This window comes from the organism of the source record quoted next, unplaced genomic scaffold, assembly GCF_019419815.1.
Source record: "Pyrus x bretschneideri cultivar Hongxiangsu unplaced genomic scaffold, Pyrus_bretschneideri_v1 Contig14, whole genome shotgun sequence".
Taxonomy (NCBI): domain Eukaryota; kingdom Viridiplantae; phylum Streptophyta; class Magnoliopsida; order Rosales; family Rosaceae; genus Pyrus; species Pyrus x bretschneideri.
Genome location: NW_025999435.1, coordinates 1,562,636 through 1,585,733, shown reverse-complemented (window position 1 = coordinate 1,585,733; position 23,098 = coordinate 1,562,636). Strand labels below are relative to the sequence as shown.

General features: G+C 36.0%; 2 protein-coding genes across 2 annotated transcripts; one reads left to right on the top strand and one right to left on the bottom strand.

Moving 5' to 3' along the window:
- The first annotated feature begins 7,654 nt into the window (after nucleotides 1-7,654).
- LOC125475194 (pentatricopeptide repeat-containing protein At1g12775, mitochondrial-like) lies at nucleotides 7,655-9,368 on the top strand. The gene has a single exon (XM_048579659.1). The coding sequence runs from the start codon at nucleotides 7,705-7,707 to the stop codon at nucleotides 9,220-9,222; it is 1,518 nt and encodes a 505-aa protein (XP_048435616.1). The 5' UTR covers nucleotides 7,655-7,704; the 3' UTR covers nucleotides 9,223-9,368.
- A 297-nt stretch (nucleotides 9,369-9,665) lies between these two features.
- Nucleotides 9,666-17,488, bottom strand: LOC125475295 (dentin sialophosphoprotein-like). The gene is made up of 6 exons (XM_048580007.1): nucleotides 17,483-17,488; nucleotides 15,480-15,627; nucleotides 14,793-14,984; nucleotides 14,190-14,426; nucleotides 10,863-12,797; nucleotides 9,666-10,558 (listed from the first exon to the last, which is right to left on the bottom strand). The coding sequence occupies exons 1-6, from the start codon at nucleotides 17,486-17,488 to the stop codon at nucleotides 9,879-9,881; spliced, it is 3,198 nt and encodes a 1,065-aa protein (XP_048435964.1). The 3' UTR covers nucleotides 9,666-9,878.
- Between the last annotated feature and the right edge of the window lie 5,610 nt (nucleotides 17,489-23,098).

The window sequence follows — 23,098 nt, the reverse complement described above, 5'->3', positions numbered from 1 at the left end:
CATGAGCTGCATCGATCTGTCTCGTTTGATCTGAACGAACAATCACCATGGTCATTTATACGTACTTCATTGGTGGCAGTCTATGTATTTATACGTCCTTACGGCAACTGAACCAATTTGGAACTTCGCTGCCTGGAAGTAGAACACTTGATAGCACTTCCCCGCCTATAAGATTCATATCATGGAGACGGCGACAGCCAAATTTTCGCATAGCCTTTGGCAACTAGACACGTCCATCCAACGAATGAGTCTCACATCTCCGTCTCCCATATCATCTTTGATTATGTTGAAACTATTTCCTTTGATATTGCACCATCACATTCTCACATTTTAATTAGTTACATTCATCATCCAACTCTTTTTTTTTCTATTGAAGAAAAAATTATTAAAGAGAGAAACTGCGAGTACAACCAGCACCAGTAAAGCCCGAATGAAAAGAAGTTTTAGCAAATAAAGGGATACATAATTCCCAATAATGATTATACTGAACCAGAAACCCTTGTTTGGGGGGGAGTTTTAACAAATGGTTTTCTTTTTCTTTTTCTTTTTCTTTTCTTTTTTTTTTTTTTTCTGGTAAACGAGATAACAAATGTTTGGGGGGGGGGAGTTTTAAATAAGAGAAGTGGGCTATTCTCATTAGGCCACACCACGAAGTCAATAAATTGGGTACTCCCCAGTGAGTACCTAAACATTGTCCTTGATGAGAGGCGGACAATTTGTCAGCCCCTATTAATATTATTTGAGAAGGATAAAAATGTCCTTAACATATTGCCCTGTAAAGAAGGAAAAACTAGTGCCCCTACTAATTAGTTTTTTTTATTATTTATGTTTATTAATAGGGGTGGATGAGAATTTAATAAAAACTAGCCTTCTGATACATAGGTACGGATGTGGCAATTGATTTTTTTTTTAATTTAAAATTTTCTGTTTTAGATCTAACTACATATTTAAAAAAAAAATCAAAAACAAAAGAAGAATAATTAACCACCTACAACGTGGGTTTGAAGATTCATTTAAACATTTAAATTACCATTTTCCTATTTTGTTTGGGTAGTTGTTCATTGTTCTTCTTTATTAAAGTGAGGGCATTACAAGAATAGTAAACATTTAAATTACCATTTCACTATTTTGTTTGGGCCGATTCTTCTTGCTGACGGCATTGGTTTTCGTTCATTCTTGCCATTTCGCTAGCAAATTGTGCACGTATCGGATCTTGGGACTTCCCTTTTCTCCTTGCTTCTTTTTGCTTATCTTTACTCGGGGGCCTTGGAAAAGAAGAAGTTGGGCTCATTTGGTCGACACCTTCATTGTCAGCAAAATTCACACCTTCATTGACATCATTTGGGGGTGGGGCTGCATTATGAAATAATCTTCCACATTGTTGATTCGCATCGGTTCCCCACCTCGGACAATCCTTGAGGATGTTCCAAGCATGATGTAACTTAAAAGCTTGATTTTTTGGTGTAGTTCTTGTCTTTTAAATTGTCATTGCTTTGTCACCCTATGCAACAAATACATAAAAACATTTAGTTGCAAAATACTATTATGTACATGACAACTAAAATATCAATAAAGAAACTCACAATTTCTGAGGCGCCCCTTCCACTAGGCATGTCAGCCATGACTCTCTCCCAGCTTCCCTTCCATAAAGTGCATGGTTTGTTGATAATCTTCTACCGATCATAAACACCACCAACTTCCCTTCGACCGGCGTTGGAGTTTTCATGGAACTTATCAACGATTTTACCCCACAAAACCTTTCTATTTTGATTGTGCCGACGACACCATCTTCGCTAACAGAAATTCATGCCAAACATAAAGCAATATCTTCGTCAAAGGTCTAAGTACGACCTCTAACATGCTCTTTTGCCATCTTGAAAATTTGGAAATGAGAAGAAATGGTAGAAAGAAAAATTGGAAGAATTGTATGAGGAAAGTGAGTTTTGTGTGGATGTTTGAACAAATACATAGGTATTTATAGAGTTTTTGGTTGAATTTCAAGTTAAATAATTTTTTAAAAATATTTTAGCCATTGGATTTAAATTTGGACCGTTAGATTTGATTATATTCAATCTAAGCCGTTGGATTGAATAAATATATAAATATAAAACTAAAAAAAAAAAAAATTGAACCTGGACCGTTGGATTGACCAACGGCCCATTTAAATATGGTCGTTCGATCGAAAAAAGTAGCCGTTAGGCTACTGACGCCATCTGACAGCAGGGGACACGCCCACTTGGGTTAGGTCCCCGTGGGAATTAGGCTGATGTGTTGCTGCACGTTGGGCGACTGGCTCAAGCGTCTGGGCTTCACAGCCCGTGTTTCACTCACAACAGGTAGGGCCCATAATGACTTCTAGCCTAAAACGGGCTGGTATTTGGCCTTCTTTTGAGTTTTAGGTTTTGTTTAGCACATAGGGTGGAGTCGGTTTGGGGGCCGGGGGGGGGGAGTGGGGGAAGGGGGAATTTTAGGTTATAAGTCATTGTTGGAGTTGGTCTTAGTACACATACACACATGTTCTAATTAGCCTTTTTAATTTATTATTTTTAGATATTAGTATTAGTTTTATAAAAATAAAAATAAAAATCTGAGTTAATATTTAATTATTAAAAATATAGTAAAAAAGTGATCAAGTAACTACCGACATAGTGGTTGTTTTGCCTAAAAATTTCAACACGGTTTGACTGAATCTTCGTTTACTTTTTTTTGCACAAACAATATTATACATCCTAAAGGGATGGAGGAGTGAGCTAAGTCTCACAATAGGCTAGCAATAATGTGGTTCAAATTCGCCTACATGTAATTTAAACATCTCTAATTAAAAAAAAAAATTAAATATTAAACTTCTTTCTCCCCACTCCCATGTTCTCTCTCTCTTCCTCTATCCTTCAATTTTAAAAATAAAAAAAAATCTCACACACTTTGTGTGTCGGCATATAGTCCTTATGATAGTTATCATTTCTTATTATAATTTGTATTACTTGGGGAGTAAGTTTCTCTCTCCTCATGATTTTTTATAAATAAAGGCACAGTCGAAGGAAATCAACATCCTTGAAATTCCTCAATTCTCTTTCTATTCTTGCCCCACTCACCCTTATTTTTCGGACCCACTCACTCTTATTTTTTGAACCTCCAGGATTTTAGTGGCAGAGATTTTGTAACGACGAGGATTGTTGGCAAAAGTTGTACGTAGGAGACTTCTCCTTTTGGTATAAATGTCATTACTCTTCTTTTACTGCAATTTATCTATGATCTGACATCACTTGTGTGATATAGGTTCAATCCTGCTCACATGCACACTTTAAATTAGTCACTTTTAGGTTTTAATTTATTCACATTTTTCACATCACTACACTTTACAGCTTCATCACCTTCTAGGTGTCGGCCAACACATCGCGATTCGGGTGTCCAAGTGGACATTCCGGATCAGGGTGTGTCATAGACCGTGCTAGAAGAAACCCTTCATAAACCAATTAAACCAGCTGAATCAACATAATAAAAGTGGTCTTTCAATTTCCATCTACATTCTATTGAATTTACATTAAGATTAGAGAAAATAATATTTAATAAACAACTAATTGAATTACATTATTACTAGCCCGTTGTGAGGCTAAGCCCACCCCCTTCCCCTTAGTGTAGATAATATCGTTTGTTAAAAAAATTCATTTGACAACTAATTGAATCATATTATTATGCGCGTGTGAAATGCTTTTTTTATAATTGGCACTACGTGCCTCTTTAGTGTTTAAAAATAGAGAAAATAATATTTAATAAACATCTGCGTGCAAAAGACTATTTTTTAAATCACGGCGCGCTACGCGCCTCTTAAAATGTTTTGAACATAACCTTCATGATTTTCCTTATTTTTTATTATATTTTTCTTTTCCCTTCACGTGGGAACCAACAACTTTTACTCATCATTTCATTTTTTTTATTCTTTTCTCTCTTCCCACTTATATTTATATTAAATTTTTATGACAAAATTACCAAATTACCCATGCACTATTTTGGACTACTTTTAAATTTTGTTGTTTTTAGGGGCATTTTTGTCCAAACATTTTTGGTGAAGTTGTGACCTCAAATTGGGTTTGCTGGCTTTATATACAAAGATATGCCCACACACAAAGTGTGTGTGAAATTCTTTATTTTTATTTTTAAAATTGAAGAAGAGAAGAAGAGAGTGAGAGAGAACGTGAGAGTTGGGAGAGAAGGAGATAGGTTTATTTTAAAATTAATTTTTTTTTTTAAATTAGTGATGTTAAAATCATTTATAGGTGAGGCTTAAACAAAAAACAGCAAAATTTTGTTTTGTGAAAATACATTACTGCCCTTAACTTTTTTGTTGTGATAGAAAACTAAATTATCTTTTCGCTCTTTTTTGGTTGACAAAGAGGGTTCTATTAAGAGAAATTAGGTTATCATCCCTTTTTTTGCTACTTCATTAATTAAAACCTTATTCTTTTTCAATTTTTGATGAAGTTCCTTAGGTTTTAATAAACGTCATTAATTATTTCAATAATAAAATATTTTTTATTTCTAAATATGTTCATTTATTGTTAGAAATGTTTCGTATGGTATATTTATATTTATGGCTAAATTTTTTATCATATATTTTCATTTTTATTTTGTACCCATTTTAATTTGTACCAATTTTCTTTTTAGTTTTAATTTGTACCAATACATTAATTCCTTTTTGTGCCCATATTTTTTAAAATTTTATTTGTATTTGTACCCATATTTTCTAATTTATTTGTACCCATTTTTAATTTTGCTAAATATAACCATGCTAATTATATGCATTTATTTTATGTTTTAAAATATATCATTAGTTATTTTTTAAAAGTGGGTACATTATTTTTTTGCTATAATTTTGTAAAGAACAACATTACTCTATTATTGATTTTTAAGTATTTATTATATTTTAAAAATATTATTTGAAGTTTTTTAAATTTCATAATTTGTGGGACATTAAATGCATAAATGCATGAGTTAAATTTCTTAAACCTCAATCAAAATATTTAAACAAACAAGGTTTTAGTCTAACAATTAGATTGATTAGGGACCGCAACCAAAAGGACTTGTTCTATTAATATGTAATTTAGACCATCCCTAAATAAGATGCCAAATTTTAAACAAAAATTTTAAAATTTAAAATTCAAGCTTATGTGACTCATCAATCGATATGTCAAATTTAAACAATTATTAATTGTATGACAAAAAAAAATTATTAATTGCATTATTTACTTTTCATTAGGGGTGGGCGAGGTTCGGTTTGGTGTGGAGTTTTTGCGGTTTTGGTTTGGTGCAGTTTTGAGGTTAAAACCGAAATGAAACCAAACCTTTTGGTTCGGTTTGGTTTGCTTTTAAACGGTTTTGGTTTGGTTTCATTGTTTGAAAAAATAATACACTATTAAAATTCAATCATGCATACACTATTAAAACTGCAAGTTACTGCATTGTTCAAGCATGCATACAATATTAACATTCAATCAAGCATGACTTCAATTATAATCAGGCATGCATGCATACAATGTCACATCCCGGCCCGGGTGGGACCACTTCCCGGGCCCGCTTCCACTACCGTAGCACGATATTGTCCGCTTTGGGCTTACCATTCCCTCACGGTTTTGTTTCTGGGAACTCACACGAGAACTTCCCGATGGGTCACCCATCCTGGGAGTGCTCTCGCGCGCTACTCGCTTAACTTTGGAGTTCCTACGGAACCCAAAGCCAGTGAGCTCCCAAAAGGCCTCGTGCTAGGTAGAGATGGGAATATACATTTAAGGATCACTCCCCTGGGCGATGTGGGATGTCACATACAACATACATTATTACACTGATTCAACTAGAATCTTTTGATTGGCTTGAAGCTTGTTGTGGTTGTGAATTAAGAATAATAGCAAGCACAACAATTAACATCAATTAACATCAACAAAGTGGTACGAAAGGTGGATATGCATTCGGTGCATGTGAATATTACCTACATAGGGTTTGTTTTCGAGTGTGCTAATGGATTTTCGTGTTTTGAATGACTGACTACCATTTGGTGCATGTGAATGAATAATATCTAAAGCAGCAAGTATTGTTTGTTTGAAATATCTAACTGAGTGGAGACCGAGGGAGAGACAGAGAGTTAGATGAAGAATGAAGTTGAGTAGCAAATGAGTAAAAGAAAGAAAGAGTACAGACTACAACTAGAAGAAAGAAAAGAAAAAGATTATGAGGCCATGGTATGATGTGGTTGAGTCCATACTAATTGTATGGACTCAATGAAATAACCAATTAGAATTTACATTTAATAACGTTATGCAGTTTCGGTTTCAAAGGGCCGAAACCGAAACCAAACCGTTTTTCCCCTATTCGGTTCGGTTTTAAACCAAAACCGTTTTGAAATCGCAAAACCAAACCGTTCGGTGTGGTTCGATTTGGTTCGTGTTTTGGTTTCAATTTTCGATTTCAAGTGCCCACCCCTACTTTTCATAAGTGTAATTAGTATTTGTTTATCAAATGATAGATTTGTTAGATTAGATGTTAGATTAGGGAATCGACGAGATTCGAACCCACACAGTGATGGAATGGCAACACTCATCTCTACCACTGTGTTAGAAGGCCACTTGCCTGTAATTAGTACTCTTAAAACAAAAGATAATAACAAAAATTATAAAAAGCATTTATTATCCACTAAAAATAGATTTGAAACTGCTGCCAAATTTGACAGAAACTCCCTCTACTGCCATTTCATGTCATGCCACATAGGAATTGACATTTCGGTTGGAAAACATAGTGCTGTCTTTTTTAACCGTTATTAATTATGTACACTTTTTGACATCTCATTTGAATATGCTCTTAGATATACTTTATACAGGCTTTTTAAGGAAGGGACCCCATTTTTTTTTTTTTTAAATGTTAATTAGTTGTGTTACCCACCTCTACATTGTATTCAATGATCTGAATTGTCTATTTTGTAAGTCTCGATTCATAAATCATCATTGCACAATTCAATTTAATCTGAATTCATTTGCCTATTTAATTATCACGATAAAATTTAAATGTTGTTTGGATCCAATGTCATAGTCTAAACTACATTTTAATAAAACACTGTTTGTCGACCAAAAACTAATAAAATTATTACTATACCCTTTAATACAAAACTGAAAGAAAATATTAGAACATAAAACAATGTGGGCATTAAAATAATTTTGTACAAACAAGTTTTTACTTTTTTTTTTTTAACCTCACAACTATGAGCTATGTCACCTTATCAATACCCTCCCAACTGCAAGTGGCCCTTTGCCACAGTTGTGGGAAATTGTTGAGTTCTTACATTACGGCATAGCTTCAAACCTCTTCGGTGGCTAACCCACCCAACTCATTTTCTCTTTCCTATTTTTTTGGGATGTAAAAACAAATAACTCCTATACTTCAAAAATCTCATTGTGTATTCCAAACTTTTTATAATTAAAAAAAATATATACAGTAGTATAGATTGAGACTTTTAAAATACTAATAACAGTTTCATATTTAAAATAAAATAAAAAATATATTTCTCAACACACAAAGTGTGTGACCTTTACAAGTACACCAAATACTATAATATACTTGGTGAAAACAAATAAAAATTCTCTTCCTTAATTTTACTCTTCTTCGGGGACTAGTTTAAAGAAGGGAGGTTTGCTGAATTTGTGTAGCCAACTGAAACTGAAGATGAAGATGAAAAGGATAACCACAAGACCTCCATCTCGAGGTAATCTTCCTTCTTTCATTTTTACCATTCTGCGGAATCCAAGTAGGGGATTTCATTCCGACGCTGTTAATGCTAATCCTACTTGTACGCATACAATTAAACGAACCCATTTGGTGTCGGAGAGTATGATTCGGACTCGATGCAAATCTGGAAAAATTAGGAAAGATGAAGCTTTGGGTTACTTTAATTCCATGATTCAAACCAAACCCTTGCCCTCTATTTGGACTTTCAATTGTTTGTTGGGGGCACTATCCAAGATGAAGCAATATTCTGCTGTGGTTTCTATGTGTAAACAGTTGATGGGTTACGCTCATTTCCGACCTGATGTCAGTACAATGACTATTTTTATGAATTGCTTGTGCCGTCTGAACCGGGTGGATTTGGGTTTCCCTGTTTTGGCAATTACCCTTAAATACGGTCTTGAACCCGATGCTCATTGTATAACTACTTTACTTCACGGGCTTTGCAAGTACAGTTCCTGGGCCGAGGCAATGGAGCTGTTCAAGTTAATAGAAGAGAAGGGATACACATGCGATGCAATCACTTATGCTACCATGATCAATGGATTATGCAAAGTTGGGAAAATTTCTAAGGCAGTCGAGATTCTTAAGAAGATGTGGGAAGATGGAAGGTTTAAGCCAAACAAAGATTGCTACAATCCAATCATCGATGGATTGTGTAAAGAAAGCCGAATGGATGATGCCTTGACCCTATTTCGAGATATGATCAGCAAAAGTGTTGTACCGGATATTATCAGTTATAACTCTTTGATTCATGGGTTATGCAACATGAGTCGCTGGGAAGAAGTGCTCCCTCTTTTTGAAGGAATGGAAGATCATGGAGTCAGGCCAGATGTTGTCACCTACACCACTTTAATTTATGCGTTGTGCCGATCGGGGAGGTTGGAAAAAGCCAAGAGCTTCTTGGTTTGCATGCTTAACAGTGGAATTTCACCCAATGTATACACCTATAATGTTCTTATGAACACTCTTTGCAAGGAAGAAAGAATTCAAGAAGCGCTTACTCTGTTGGAAACTATGACAACGAAGGGCATAAAGCCGGATGTTGTCACTTTTAATTCCTTGATTTCTGCTTCATGCAAGTCTGGTAACTGGGAAGAAGGTGTGAGGCTATTCAAAACCATGATTGGTTATGGAGCCTTGCCTGATATTTTTACATACAATTCTGTACTGGATGCTTTATGCAAGGAAGGGAAGACAACAGAGGCACTGAATCTTGTCAACGAAATGTTCCGTAGAGGGGAAAAGCCTGATGTTGTGACTTACAACTCTTTAATTAAAGGATTGTGTCGTACCAGCCAATGGAAAGAAGCCACAAGGTTGTTTGATGAAATGGTATGCCATGGAATCTTACCTGATTTCATAACTTTGAAGATACTTTCGGGTGCTCTCTGCAATGAAGTGATGACTGATGAGGTTCGCAAAGAATTTAAGGCGAGAATAGATGGAGCTTTGTAGCTTGGTAAGGAAATGGTCCAAAAAGGATTGATGCCCGGTCTGGAAACGGGAAGAACTTTAAGAGGTTCTTTGTCCTACTGCTTCATGTGCAGAACAACACGTTACATGGTTTGAAATTTATATGAATGAAGAGTGGTCATATATTAGTGTAACCCTCATAGCGCTTCACATAATATAGATGAGCAACGAAAATGTGCAAGGACACGTTTAATACATTGGTATTGCACATTGGATATAAATACATAGCCGTGAGGGGCTTGCAGCTTGGTTGGTTTAGAGAATTTAGCCATTCGATTAGAACTTTGAATGATGCAGTGGAGTTCTGCCGAAAATTTATGTAGAACACAGTGGGACGTTACTGAAATTACCGACATTTTCAGTGGAAGAGTGCAAGATATCTAATACTGAATTCAATACCTAGATATTTCTAGTCCGTTGTGTGGTTTAGCTCTGAAATTTCGTCCCATATCAAACATCGACTAACTTTGAACCGTCGCGTAAAATACAGTACCAAAGCCTACTAAAAATCCCAGACTCAAATAACCATACTGACAATATGCACCTAAGTCGGTAGAAGTAAACACTTAGAGCTAACACACAGACAATATGTGCATCAATAATTGAAAACTTCACTTCCAAATTTCTGAACCGAGACGCTACGGATGCTGATGCGCAGATGAGCAGCATAAAAATTGTGCCCAGTACGGTCTCCCCTTGGCTTTCTGCTTTTCAATCTTGATCTCTGGAGGGTACCTTGCCGGAGAGTTCCATTCTTTTGCATTGTCTTTCCTAGATGCCTGACCTGTCGGTGATTCGGGAGCCAGAATTGAGTTCACTGTCGTTGTTAGACGACCATTGTCCTTCCCCGTCACTGCTTTATCATCTTTCTGAAGCGCAGGGGCTTGACTTTCTTTTTGGTTCGGTGACTTGGCTTTGTTCTCTAGGTAGGCCTCACCCAAAAGGTTTTTCAAAGGAGTGTGTTGCTTCGCAGTGCTCCAGTTTGTAACCTTGGCGATGATCTCTTCATTCTTCCTTCTCCCTGGTGATTCGTTCACAACATGAGTAATAGAAGGAAACCACCCAGCCTGCAAAGGTGCAGGTTTTGGCTGTTCCAGGTTCTGTGCTGTCTTGATTTCAGCACCAGTAGCCTTTTGATTATCAACGCCTCCAGGTTCAACCAATGTCATGAAAGACGGTGCCTCAAACGTATCAGATTTGTCAGAGTATTGCCTCTCAGATGCAAGTTTCGCCTTCTTTTCCAATGAAGCTTGGGGATCTGTAAGTGGTACAGCTTCAGCATCAAGAACAGCTTGTGCCTCTGACTGGATAGAATAAACTGTACCATGCATCAACAGCAAATAGACCGAAGTTAGGAAATTTTAACACTTCCTTTTGAGCAAAAGCATTGAAGAAGGTATTTATGCATAGAGAAAAGACAGTAAAAGACAGCCTAGAAACAAAAAATATAAATATGGTATACAACTATTCTAAACAATTGTAAATCTATCACAAAAAAGCAATTATTAAACGATATATAAACTGATCCAACGAGAAAGTGATATTAAGGAGACCCTCTAGGATGGACATATGCTACACCTACAAAAATATAACTTTTATAAGTAACTCATTAATACTTATACCTGAAACAGATCCCCAGTTGCCTTCGAGGCTGTCAGTTTGGCTATTCGAGTCAACAACATCAAGTGCAGACGAATTTGTCTGTTGCTCAACAAGTTTATCACTCTCTTCCTGCAAAGATTGAGAAGTCAACCCAGAAGAAACCCCAAGGAGCTCTCCGGAGCAGTTATCTTCAGCAACGGTGAAACTTGGAACAGAAGATTCAGTAGCTAAAGAGGACAGATTTGGAACAGAAGATTCAGTATCTAAAGAGGACAGACCCACTTCTTTCGTTCCACAGTCCATTAAACTCTTCTGTGACGATTCAACATTGGGACCATGTTCTGACCCAGCAGCAGTGCTGCCCCCAACTTCTAGCTGGACCTTGTCATTACAATCAATCTCACTTTCCATCACACTTTTCTTTGTATCTGAAACTACATTGAGGTCAGCTCTGCTAGAATTTGAACTGCTGTCCACGTTCAGTTTTGGCTTCGCCAAAAGATTCTCCTCAATAGATCCTCCCCTACTTTTATTTCCAGATATAGCGCTCTTTTCAGTTTCACCCTTATCGTGATCACCAGAGTCATCGCCATTATGTATATCTGTTGGATTAACTTGAAGTTCGGAGAGACAACTGGTATTTTCCAAACTAGTAATGGGGTTCTCAGCAACAATCTTCTCCATAGATACTTCAATGTACTCATCCCCAGTTATAGCATACTTTTCAGTCTCATGATCACCATCGTCAATAAAATTTCCTTCTACGGGTCCTTTGCTGCTATGATCCGCACTCAAATCACATTTTTCATCTTTCTCATTATCATCCAGACCAACAGAGTGTGTTGTTTGATTTATACCAGTACTGCTCAAGGATTTTGCATCAGATGCAACATTTGTATCACTTTCTGGAAAGTTCACCTGTAACGACTTGTAATTATCATAAGTCACCTGTCCTTCAGGAAAGCCAACCAAGTTTTTAGCTATCTGAGGCATCACAATGTCAGCAGGGGTTGATTTTTCATCTGAACCTTGGTTTTCAGTAGTCTTGATCTCATTCTGAGACACACTGGCTTCTTCAGAAGGCACTTCTTTAACCATTGGCTTGCTGCTGCCTCCATCCAGTTCATGGCTAGCTTCTAAATCATGCATTTCTGAAGAGGCCACAGTGCCTCCACTTAAATTACTTGACTGGAAGATTTGAGAATTGTCATTTGAAACAGGATTTTTAACACCGTTTTCCTCGTCATTAAATTGTTCCCAAGAGTCCAGAAAAGTGGGCTGGTCTAGTTTCTCTTCTTTGTAGGTTTTGAAACCTTCAAGCATTGCCGCAGCATTGTCTACCACTGGTAGGTCATCAGGCACAGAAAGCACAGGTACGTTTGCACTCCCTTCACCCTTCGAGTTGCTACTCTCAGTTAATCCACCAGAACTGAAACAGTGCATCTCGTCTGTGGTATCCACCTTATTTTCTGCGGTATTAACAGAAGCTTGTGCATGTTCAACAGATTCAACATCAGGGGAAAGACCAACTTGGGGAATATCCAAATCAAACACATGAATACGCTCTTTCTCTGATGGAACAACTTCAATATCTCGCAGAGAGTCTGAAGTCACTTCAACTGATCTTTCTAACTTAGAGGCACCCTCAGCTGTTTCACTGGAAACTTCATTGGGTGCGACCAAACCGTATGGTAAGTTTCTATCTTGATCACTTGCTTCCATTTCCTTCACCTGCACCTCCTGTGAAATGGATGTTAAAGAGCTCTCAATCACACTGTCAGTCGCATGGGTCTTCTTGCTATCTTCTGATACATCTGTAATAGGGTGTACGTCATCTTCAGAACCATTCCTATCGTCCTGCACAGCTGACTCTGAACTCTTCATTGAATCAATGCTAGTGATTGACATAGATCCCTGGGACTCCGGTGCATAGCCCAGCTGATTAGTTGTATTCTCTGGATTTATGAAACTTGCATCAGGTTATTGAGAGATAAATCATTCTGTTAGTGCAACTAATGTAATTTGACGACAAAGGTGGAGAAATGTAACGACAAAATATATTCACATAAAGAAATGTACGCGAACATATTAAAAACAATGCAGACCAATGCAAGAACACAGAAGAAAATTCACCATCACTACATTACAAAAGAAGTCGATATTGGGTACAATTAATGTTGCACTGAAGAATATCATCTCTTTATCATGAATTTTAAAAGGACTTGTGAACTTCAAAGGCATGAAAACTCGTTTACCCAAGATAACAAATATAGCACGATTTTGAAATTTTTATGTGAAGAACTCCCATCCAACCAAGTGTACAGAAATGTAATATCAGAACTCAAGGAAAAAACAAATTCAATGAAACACGGATAGATTTTAGTTCTCAAGCGCAAACCGGTTTCACTTTATACGCTGTTTGAGTACTCTTGAAGTTTGGCAGAAGTTTTAGTTGTAAGTAGATTAAAATCTAACATGACACACCTTATACTCAATCTACAGGTTACTACAGCTTAAAAGAATTTAATCCAGAACATAAACTCAGTATCACACTAAAATTACATTTTGGTTTGTGTTTTCCATACTTAAAAATTGGACCAACATTTCCATATTCTTCTTTTCTTCGTATCAGAAAACATTTCCATATTATCCATACATCTTCTCAAAAAGGACAAACATGTTAACTTATATAATCAAATTAGTTGTCACCAATCAAATAAAAAGGGCAACCCCAAGCCAACAAGGCTCCCCGCTTTGCGAGGGTCAGGGGTGGCGGTATGGGTGTGTGGAACGTCAAAGTGACTTAACTAAGAAAGAAAGAAACCCAACCTAAAACAAGCGGAGCAGGCATGTCTCCGTGGCATGAGCATACAATACGACCCATAATCTACTCATACTATTCAACAGAATTCACAAGAATTATCCACTCATATTCCAACCTAGACGTGTCATCACTGTTGAACAACCTATATCCTACATTGATGAAGGATACAAAATACAACCAAGTGACAAAGCAAAGCAATTGTACGCACTGCAGGTGTGCACACTCAAATACCCTACAGAACCCATCCCTCCCCTTTACAACGATTTATTTTCCTGATTAGGAAATTATCATGTCATACTTCAATGCAATGGATTAAACAGATAATTGTTCTATTTATTCTAATTCATTTAATTTGTTTTCGAGTGCCCTCTTAATAAAGAAAATAATGATTAAGCCGCAAAAAATCAAGTTTTCAGACCATAAACAGATACATTAACTAATCAAACAGTTACATATAAATAATTAATCAAATGTCACCAAAACAGTTAATATGATTAATTGGACTGGTTTATTGAAACGTTACCATTGATTTCCCCATCATTAGGGGATTGGATGGCATTCAAATCATTCTTGGCAACCCTTTCCACACTAGTTGCTGATTTCAAAACATCTTCTAACCCTTCTCCGGTTCCTGCACCAGATCCACTATCCAAAAATTCTGCAACTGCATCTGAGAACACCGCATCTTCTGATCTGACAGATTCTCCCCCAACGAGACCACTGCCCTTTTCGTTGTTACTTCTTTCCAAGACTTTCGAACCTTACACAGAAAATTTGGAACCAGAAATACCATGATTTAAGATCTATCAAAGGAATTAAAGAATAATATATCTAATTTCCCATCGGCTTATCAACAAAAACTGAAGAAAATCAAAACCCCTCTTACTGTTTTGAGATGCAATCAAATCATAGTTTATCATTTGTTTTACATACTTAGCTGCCGGTTTCTAACAATATTTTACTTAATTATCTAGGTGATCTCTCTATCAGCTTGATAGCATAGTCCTAAATACCTGCCTCAACGCATAAACAAATCCCAAATTCCAAAATTTTAGAATCTTTCCAAATATTTTTACAGCCACCAAACAGGGTAGATTATGTAGAGCGGAAAACTTGATTAGCTCACTTGGGGTTTTGCGGTCGTCATCGGAGTGCTCATCATCTGACTGGGTGTTCTCCTGTAAGCCAACCAACTTGTAGCCATCAATGGTTCCACAAATCCTCTTATGAGCACGCCTGTGCCTGGCACTTGGGTGTGGGTTAGGAAAGGGCCACCCACATTTGCTGCAAACATGGACTCCTCCATGGCTCTCATGCCCTGCAATATCAACAACCAAAAACACCAACATTCAGAAAACGCAAAAAGAATGGAAAAAACAAACAACAACCCAGATTATCAAATTCTCAAAAATAAGCAAAAACACCAAAAAAACAAAAAATTAGCAAACCCTTAAACCCCAGAAGCAAACAAAACAAAGATTCATAAATTCACAGAAATAATCAAAAACACCAAATAAAAATAGAAAACCCTTAAACCCCAGAAGCAAACAAAACAAGGATTCATAGAGAGGGAGAGTACAAGAAAATTAAGATAAAATCAGAAAAACCCATCAAAACATTTCCAACCCAGAAAATCAAAATCCAAAAAAACCCAGAAAAATAAGAAAATCAAGATTCAGAAAAAAAAAGAAAAGAAAGATTATGAAATTCTAAGGATTCACTTATATGTTTATCATGGATTTATGAGACGAGATTTGAGCTTTTGAACTTCGATGTTTGATACAAAATTTTGAGATATATTTTTGGTACTTACCTAGTGGGTTATCATACGACACATCCGCACACCACAGGTATAGATGTCTATGACCATAGGACAAAGATGATGGAAGAGTGAGATATGATATATTATATACCCTAGCTTCATTGTCGAAAGCAGTGTCGGACAGCTTCACTAGCCATGACTAGTGTTGGTGTGGATGAATGCTATTTTATACAACTTGACCTTCGGGCGATGGACATGTACTGCCTTTGAGCAACTATGATACCCCTAGTTGAGTACTTCACGGATACAATTTATAGATGTTTTACAAATGTTTTACACGGCATGCTAGACTTTTTTTTATAAAACCTATACGTAGTATTATATACATGTTTTCAAAATAGGGGGTTAGTATGTTCTAAAATAAACTGGTTTTCGTACTATTAGTATTATTACAAATTATGGTCCACTCACATTTTCTGTTTTGCGCCCCCTCAGAACATAGCGACGAAGAGTAAGACTCGAGTTTCGAGGCTTTTCCCTACCAGTGATCTGCTCACTTCTATTTACATATGACCCTTCTTAACTATTGTAATATGATGCTCACCTTTCTTTAGCATTCTGTTTATTGGTATGCTTTGGACGTATTGCATCTTTTACTTTGAATTTGTAATTCTTGATCTTTCTATTTCGTTCATGTGGATTTTACATCATTATTGTTGTCACTTAGCATTTATTGCTCCATATTATTCGGGTTTGTTTATACACTTAAGACTTTCGTCACCCTTGAGTGTCGGTCCGCACGTGACATCCACTTGTTATTTGGATATCTGGGTTAGGGCGTGTCATCTTCCTCCCTTCTTGCCTATGTGCAAACAACCCTCCCATTCTCTTCCCCAGTGAGAACATCCAATCTCTTCTCCGGTGAAACCAACCCTAAATTCCTCACTTCTCCATTAAGCCCACCCCAATCCCTCTCTTCTTACTCGAGCCCACCCTAAATCCCTATTCATCCGGAGCTCGCCCCAATACCTTTTTTCCCTTTTAAACCTGACTCTACTCATCTCTCATCCGACGACCTCAACTACCGAACCTATTTGTTCGCCGACGAGGTCACTGTCAACCCTCTCTTCGACGACGACCCCACCTAGTCCTCTTCGACAACAATCCCACTCTAGTCCTTTTCGACGGGGTGTTGGGGTGCATGAAGAAGACAAAGGTTTGAGGGTAAGGAAGAAGATTGGTGTTAGGTTACTGAGATAACAAATGGTTTTCTTTTTCCTTTTCTTTTTCTTTTTTTTTTTTTTTTTTTTTTTCTGGTAAACGAGATAACAAATGTTTGGGGGGGGGGGGGGAGTTTTAAATAAGAGAAGTGGGCTATTCTCATTAGGCCACACCACGAAGTCAGTAAATTGGGTACTCCCCAGTGAGTACCTAAACATTGTCCTTGATGAGAGGCGGACAATTTGTCAGCCCCTATTAATATTATTTGAGAAGGATAAAAATGTCCTTAACATATTGCCCTGTAAAGAAGGAAAAACTAGTGCCCCTACTAATTAGTTTTTTTTTATTATTTATGTTTATTAAGAGGGGTGGATGAGAATTTAATAAAAACTAGCCTTCTGATACATAGGTACGGATGTGGCAATTGATTTTTTTTTTTAATTTAAAATTTTCTGTTTTAGATCTAACTACATATTTAAAAAAAAAAAAATCAAAAACAAAAGAAGAATAATTAACCACCTACAACGTGGGTTTGAAGATTCATTTAAACATTTAAATTACCATTTTCCTATTTTGTTTGGGTAGTTGTTCATTGTTCTTCTTTATTAAAGTGAGGGCATTACAAGAATAGTAAACATTTAAATTACCATTTCACTATTTTGTTTGGGCCGATTCTTCTTGCTGACGGCATTGGTTTTCGTTCATTCTTGCCATTTCGCTAGCAAATTGTGCACGTATCGGATCTTGGGACTTCCCTTTTCTCCTTGCTTCTTTTTGCTTATCTTTACTCGGGGGCCTTGGAAAAGAAGAAGTTGGGCTCATTTGGTCGACACCTTCATTGTCAGCAAAATTCACACCTTCATTGACATCATTTGGGGGTGGGGCTGCATTATGAAATAATCTTCCACATTGTTGATTCGCATCGGTTCCCCACCTCGGACAATCCTTGAGGATGTTCCAAGCATGATGTAACTTAAAAGCTTGATTTTTTGGTGTAGTTCTTGTCTTTTAAATTGTCATTGCTTTGTCACCCTATGCAACAAATACATAAAAACATTTAGTTGCAAAATACTATTATGTACATGACAACTAAAATATCAATAAAGAAACTCACAATTTCTGAGGCGCCCCTTCCACTAGGCATGTCAGCCATGACTTTCTCCCAGCTTCCCTTCCACAAAGTGCACGGTTTGTTGATAATCTTCTACTGATCATAAACACCACCAACTTCCCTTCGACCGGCGTTGGAGTTTTCATGGAACTTATCAACGATTTTACCCCACAAAACCTTTCTATTTTGATTGTGCCGACGGCACCATCTTCGCTAATAGAAATTCATGCCAAACATAAAGCAATATCTTCGTCAAAGGTCTAAGTACGACCTCTAACATGCTCTTTTGCCATCTTGAAAATTTGGAAATGAGAAGAAATGGTAGAAAGAAAAATTGGAAGAATTGTACGAGGAAAGTGAGTTTTGTGTGGATGTTTGAACAAATACATAGGTATTTATAGAGTTTTTGGTTGAATTTCAAGTTAAATAATTTTTTAAAAATATTTTAGCCATTGGATTTAAATTTGGACCGTTAGATTTGATTATATTCAATCTAAGCCGTTGGATTGAATAAATATATAAATATAAAACTAAAAAAAAAAAAAATTGAACCTGGACCGTTGGATTGACCAACGGCCCATTTAAATATGGTCGTTCGATCGAAAAAAGTAGCCGTTAGGCTACTGACGCCATCTGACAGCAGGGGACACGCCCACGTGGGTTAGGTCCCCGTGGGAATTAGGCTGATGCGTTGCTGCACGTTGGGCGACTGGCTCAAGCGTCTGGGCTTCACAGCCCGTGTTTCACTCACAACAGGTAGGGCCCATAATGACTTCTAGCCTAAAACGGGCTGGTATTTGGCCTTCTTTTGAGTTTTAGGTTTTGTTTAGCACATAGGGTGGAGTCGGTTTGGGGGCCGGGGGTGGGGGGGGGGGGAGTGGGGGAAGGGGGAATTTTAGGTTATAAGTCATTGTTGGAGTTGGTCTTAGTACACATACACACATGTTCTAATTAGCCTTTTTAATTTATTATTTTTAGATATTAGTATTAGTTTTATAAAAATAAAAATAAAAATCTGAGTTAATATTTAATTATTAAAAATATAGTAAAAAAGTGATCAAGTAACTACCGACATAGTGGTTGTTTTGCCTAAAAATTTCAACACAGTTTGACTGAATCTTCGTTTACTTTTTTTTGCACAAACAATATTATACATCCTAAAGGGATGGAGGAGTGAGCTAAGTCTCACAATAGGCTAGCAATAATGTGGTTCAAATTCGCCTACATGTAATTTAAACATCTCTAATTAAAAAAAAAAATTAAATATTAAACTTCTTTCTCCCCACTCCCATGTTCTCTCTCTCTTCCTCTATCCTTCAATTTTAAAAAAAAAAAAAAAATCTCACACACTTTGTGTGTCGGCATATAGTCCTTATGATAGTTATCATTTCTTATTATAATTTGTATTACTTGGGGAGTAAGTTTCTCTCTCCTCATGATTTTTTATAAATAAAGGCACAGTCAAAGGAAATCAATATCCTTGAAATTCCTCAATTCTCTTTCTATTCTTGGCCCACTCACCCTTATTTTTCGGACCCACTCACTCTTATTTTTTGAACCTCCAGGATTTTAGTGGCAGAGATTTTGTAACGACGAGGATTGTTGGCAAAAGTTGTACGTAGGAGACTTCTCCTTTTGGTATAAATGTCATTACTCTTCTTTTACTGCAATTTATCTATGATCTGACATCACTTGTGTGATATAGGTTCAATCCCACTCACATGCACACTTTAAATTAGTCACTTTTAGGTTTTAATTTATTCATATTTTTCACATCACTACACTTTACAGCTTCATCACCTTCTAGATGTCGGCCAACACATCGCGATTCGGGTGTCCAAGTGGACATTCCGGATCAGGGTGTGTCATAAACCGTGCTAAAAGAAACCCTTCATAAACCAATTAAACCAGCTGAATCAACATAATAAAAGTGGTCTTTCAATTTCCATCTACATTCTATTGAATTTACATTAAGATTAGAGAAAATAATATTTAATAAACAACTAATTGATTACATTATTACTAGCCCGTTGTGAGGCTAAGCCCACCCCCTTCCCCTTAGTGTAGATAATATCGTTTGTTAAAAAAATTCATTTGACAACTAATTGAATCATATTATTATGCGCGTGTGAAATGCTTTTTTTATAATTGGCATTACGTGCCTCTTTAGTGTTTAAAAATAGAGAAAATAATATTTAATAAACATCTGCGTGCAAAAGACATTTTTTTAAATCACGGCGCGCTACGTGCCTCTTAAAATGTTTTGAACATAACCTTCATGATTTTCCTTATTTTTTATTATATTTTCCTTTTCCCTTCACGTGGGAACCAGCAACTTTTACTCATCATTTCATTTTTTTATTCTTTTCTCTCTTCCCACTTATATTTATATTAAATTTTTATGACAAAATTACCAAATTACCCCTGCACTATTTTGGACTACTTTTAAATTTTGTTGTTTTTTGGGGCATTTTTGTCCAAACATTTTTGGTGAAGTTGTGACCTCAAATTGGGTTTGCTGGCTTTATATACAAAGATATGCCCACACACAAAGTGTGTGTGAAATTCTTTATTTTTATTTTTAAAATTGAAGAAGAGAAGAAGAGAGTGAGAGAGAACGTGAGAGTTGGGAGAGAAGGAGATAGGTTTATTTTAAAATAAATTTTTTTTTTTTAAATTAGTGATGTTAAAATCATTTATACATGAGGCTTAAACAAAAAACAGCAAAATTTTGTTTTGTGAAAATACATTACTGCCCTTAACTTTTTTGTTGTGATAGAAAACTAAATTATCTTTTCGCTCTTTTTTGGTTGACAAAGAGGGTTCTATTAAGAGAAATTAGGTTATCATCCCTTTTTTTGCTACTTCATTAATTAAAACCTTATTCTTTTTCAATTTTTGATGAAGTTCCTTAGGTTTTAATAAACGTCATTAATTATTTCAATAATAAAATATTTTTTATTTCTAAATATGTTCATTTATTGTTAGAAATGTTTCGTATGGTATATTTATATTTATGGCTAAATTTTTTATCATATATTTTCATTTTTATTTTGTACCAATTTTCTTTTTAGTTTTAATTTGTACCAATACATTAATTCCTTTTTGTGCCCATATTTTTTAAAATTTTATTTGTATTTGTACCCATATTTTCTAATTTATTTGTACCCATTTTTAATTTTGCTAAATATAACCATGCTAATTATGTGCATTTATTTTATGTTTTAAAATATATCATTAGTTATTTTTTAAAAGTGGGTACATTATTTTTTTGCTATAATTTTGTAAAGAACAACATTACTCTATTATTGATTTTTAAGTATTTATTATATTTTAAAAATATTATTTGAAGTTTTTTAAATTTCATAATTTGTGGGACATTAAATGCATAAATGCATGAGTTAAATTTCTTAAACCTCAATCAAAATATTTAAATAAACAAGGTTTTAGTCTAACAATTAGACTGATTAGGGACCGCAACCAAAAAGACTCATTCTATTAATATGTAATTTAGACCATCCCTAAATAAGATGCCAAATTTTAAACAAAAATTTTAAAATTTAAAATTCAAGCTTATGTGACTCATCAATCGATATGTCAAATTTAAACAATTATTAATTGTATGACAAAAAAAAATTATTAATTGCATTATTTACTTTTCATTAGGGGTGGGCGAGGTTCAGTTTGGTGTGGAGTTTTTGCGGTTTTGGTTCGGTGCAGTTTTGAGGTTAAAACCGAAATGAAACCAAACCTTTTGGTTCGGTTTGGTTTGCTTTTAAACGGTTTTGGTTTGGTTTCATTGTTTGAAAAAATAATACACTATTAAAATTCAATCATGCATACACTATTAAAACTGCAAGTTACTGCATTGTTCAAGCATGCATACAATATTAACATTCAATCAAGCATGACTTCAATTATAATCAGGCATGCATGCATACAATGTCACATCCCGGCCCGGGTGGGACCACTTCCCGGGCCCGCTTCCACTACCGTAGCACGATATTGTCCGCTTTGGGCTTACCATTCCCTCACGGTTTTGTTTCTGGGAACTCACACGAGAACTTCCCGATGGGTCACCCATCCTGGGAGTGCTCTCGCGCGCTACTCGCTTAACTTTGGAGTTCCTACGGAACCCAAAGCCAGTGAGCTCCCAAAAGGCCTCGTGCTAGGTAGAGATGGGAATATACATTTAAGGATTACTCCCCTGGGCAATGTGGGATGTCACATACAACATACATTATTACACTGATTCAACTAGAATCTTTTGATTGGCTTGAAGCTTGTTGTGGTTGTGAATTAAGAATAATAGCAAGCACAACAATTAACATCAATTAACATCAACAAAGTGGTACGAAAGGTGGATATGCATTCGGTGCATGTGAATATTACCTACATAGGGTTTGTTTTCGAGTGTGCTAATGGATTTTCGTGTTTTGAATGACTGACTACCATTTGGTGCATGTGAATGAATAATATCTAAAGCAGCAAGTATTGTTTGTTTGAAATATCTAACTGAGTGGAGACCGAGGGAGAGACAGAGAGTTAGATGAAGAATGAAGTTGAGTAGCAAATGAGTAAAAGAAAGAAAGAGTACATACTACAACTAGAAGAAAGAAAAGAAAAAGATTATGAGGCCATGGTATGATGTGGTTGAGTCCATACTAAATGTATGGACTCAATGAAATAACCAATTAGAATTTACATTTAATAACGTTATGCAGTTTCGGTTTCAGAGGGCCGAAACCGAAACCAAACCGTTTTTCCCCTATTCGGTTCGGTTTTAAACCAAAACCGTTTTGAAATCGCAAAACCAAACCGTTCGGTGTGGTTCGATTTGGTTCGTGTTTTGGTTTCAATTTTCGATTTCAAGTGCCCACCCCTACTTTTCATAAGTGTAATTAGTATTTGTTTATCAAATGATAGATTTGTTAGATTTGATGTTAGATTAGGGAATCGACGAGATTCGAACCCACACCGTGATGGAAGGGCAACACTCATCTCTACCACTGTGTTAGAAGGCCACTTGCGTGTAATTAGTACTCTTAAAACAAAAGATAATAACAAAAATTATAAAAAGCATTTATTATCCACTAAAAATAGATTTGAAACTGCTGCCAAATTTGACAGAAACTCCCTCTGCTGCCATTTCATGTCATGCCACATAGGAATTGACATTTCGGTTGGAAAACATAGTGCTGTCTTTTTTAACCGTTATTAATTATGTAGACTTTTTGACATCTCATTTGAATATGCTCTTAGATATACTTTATACAGGCTTTTTAAGGAAGGGACCCCATTTTTTTTTTTTTAAATGTTAATTAGTTGTGTTACCCAC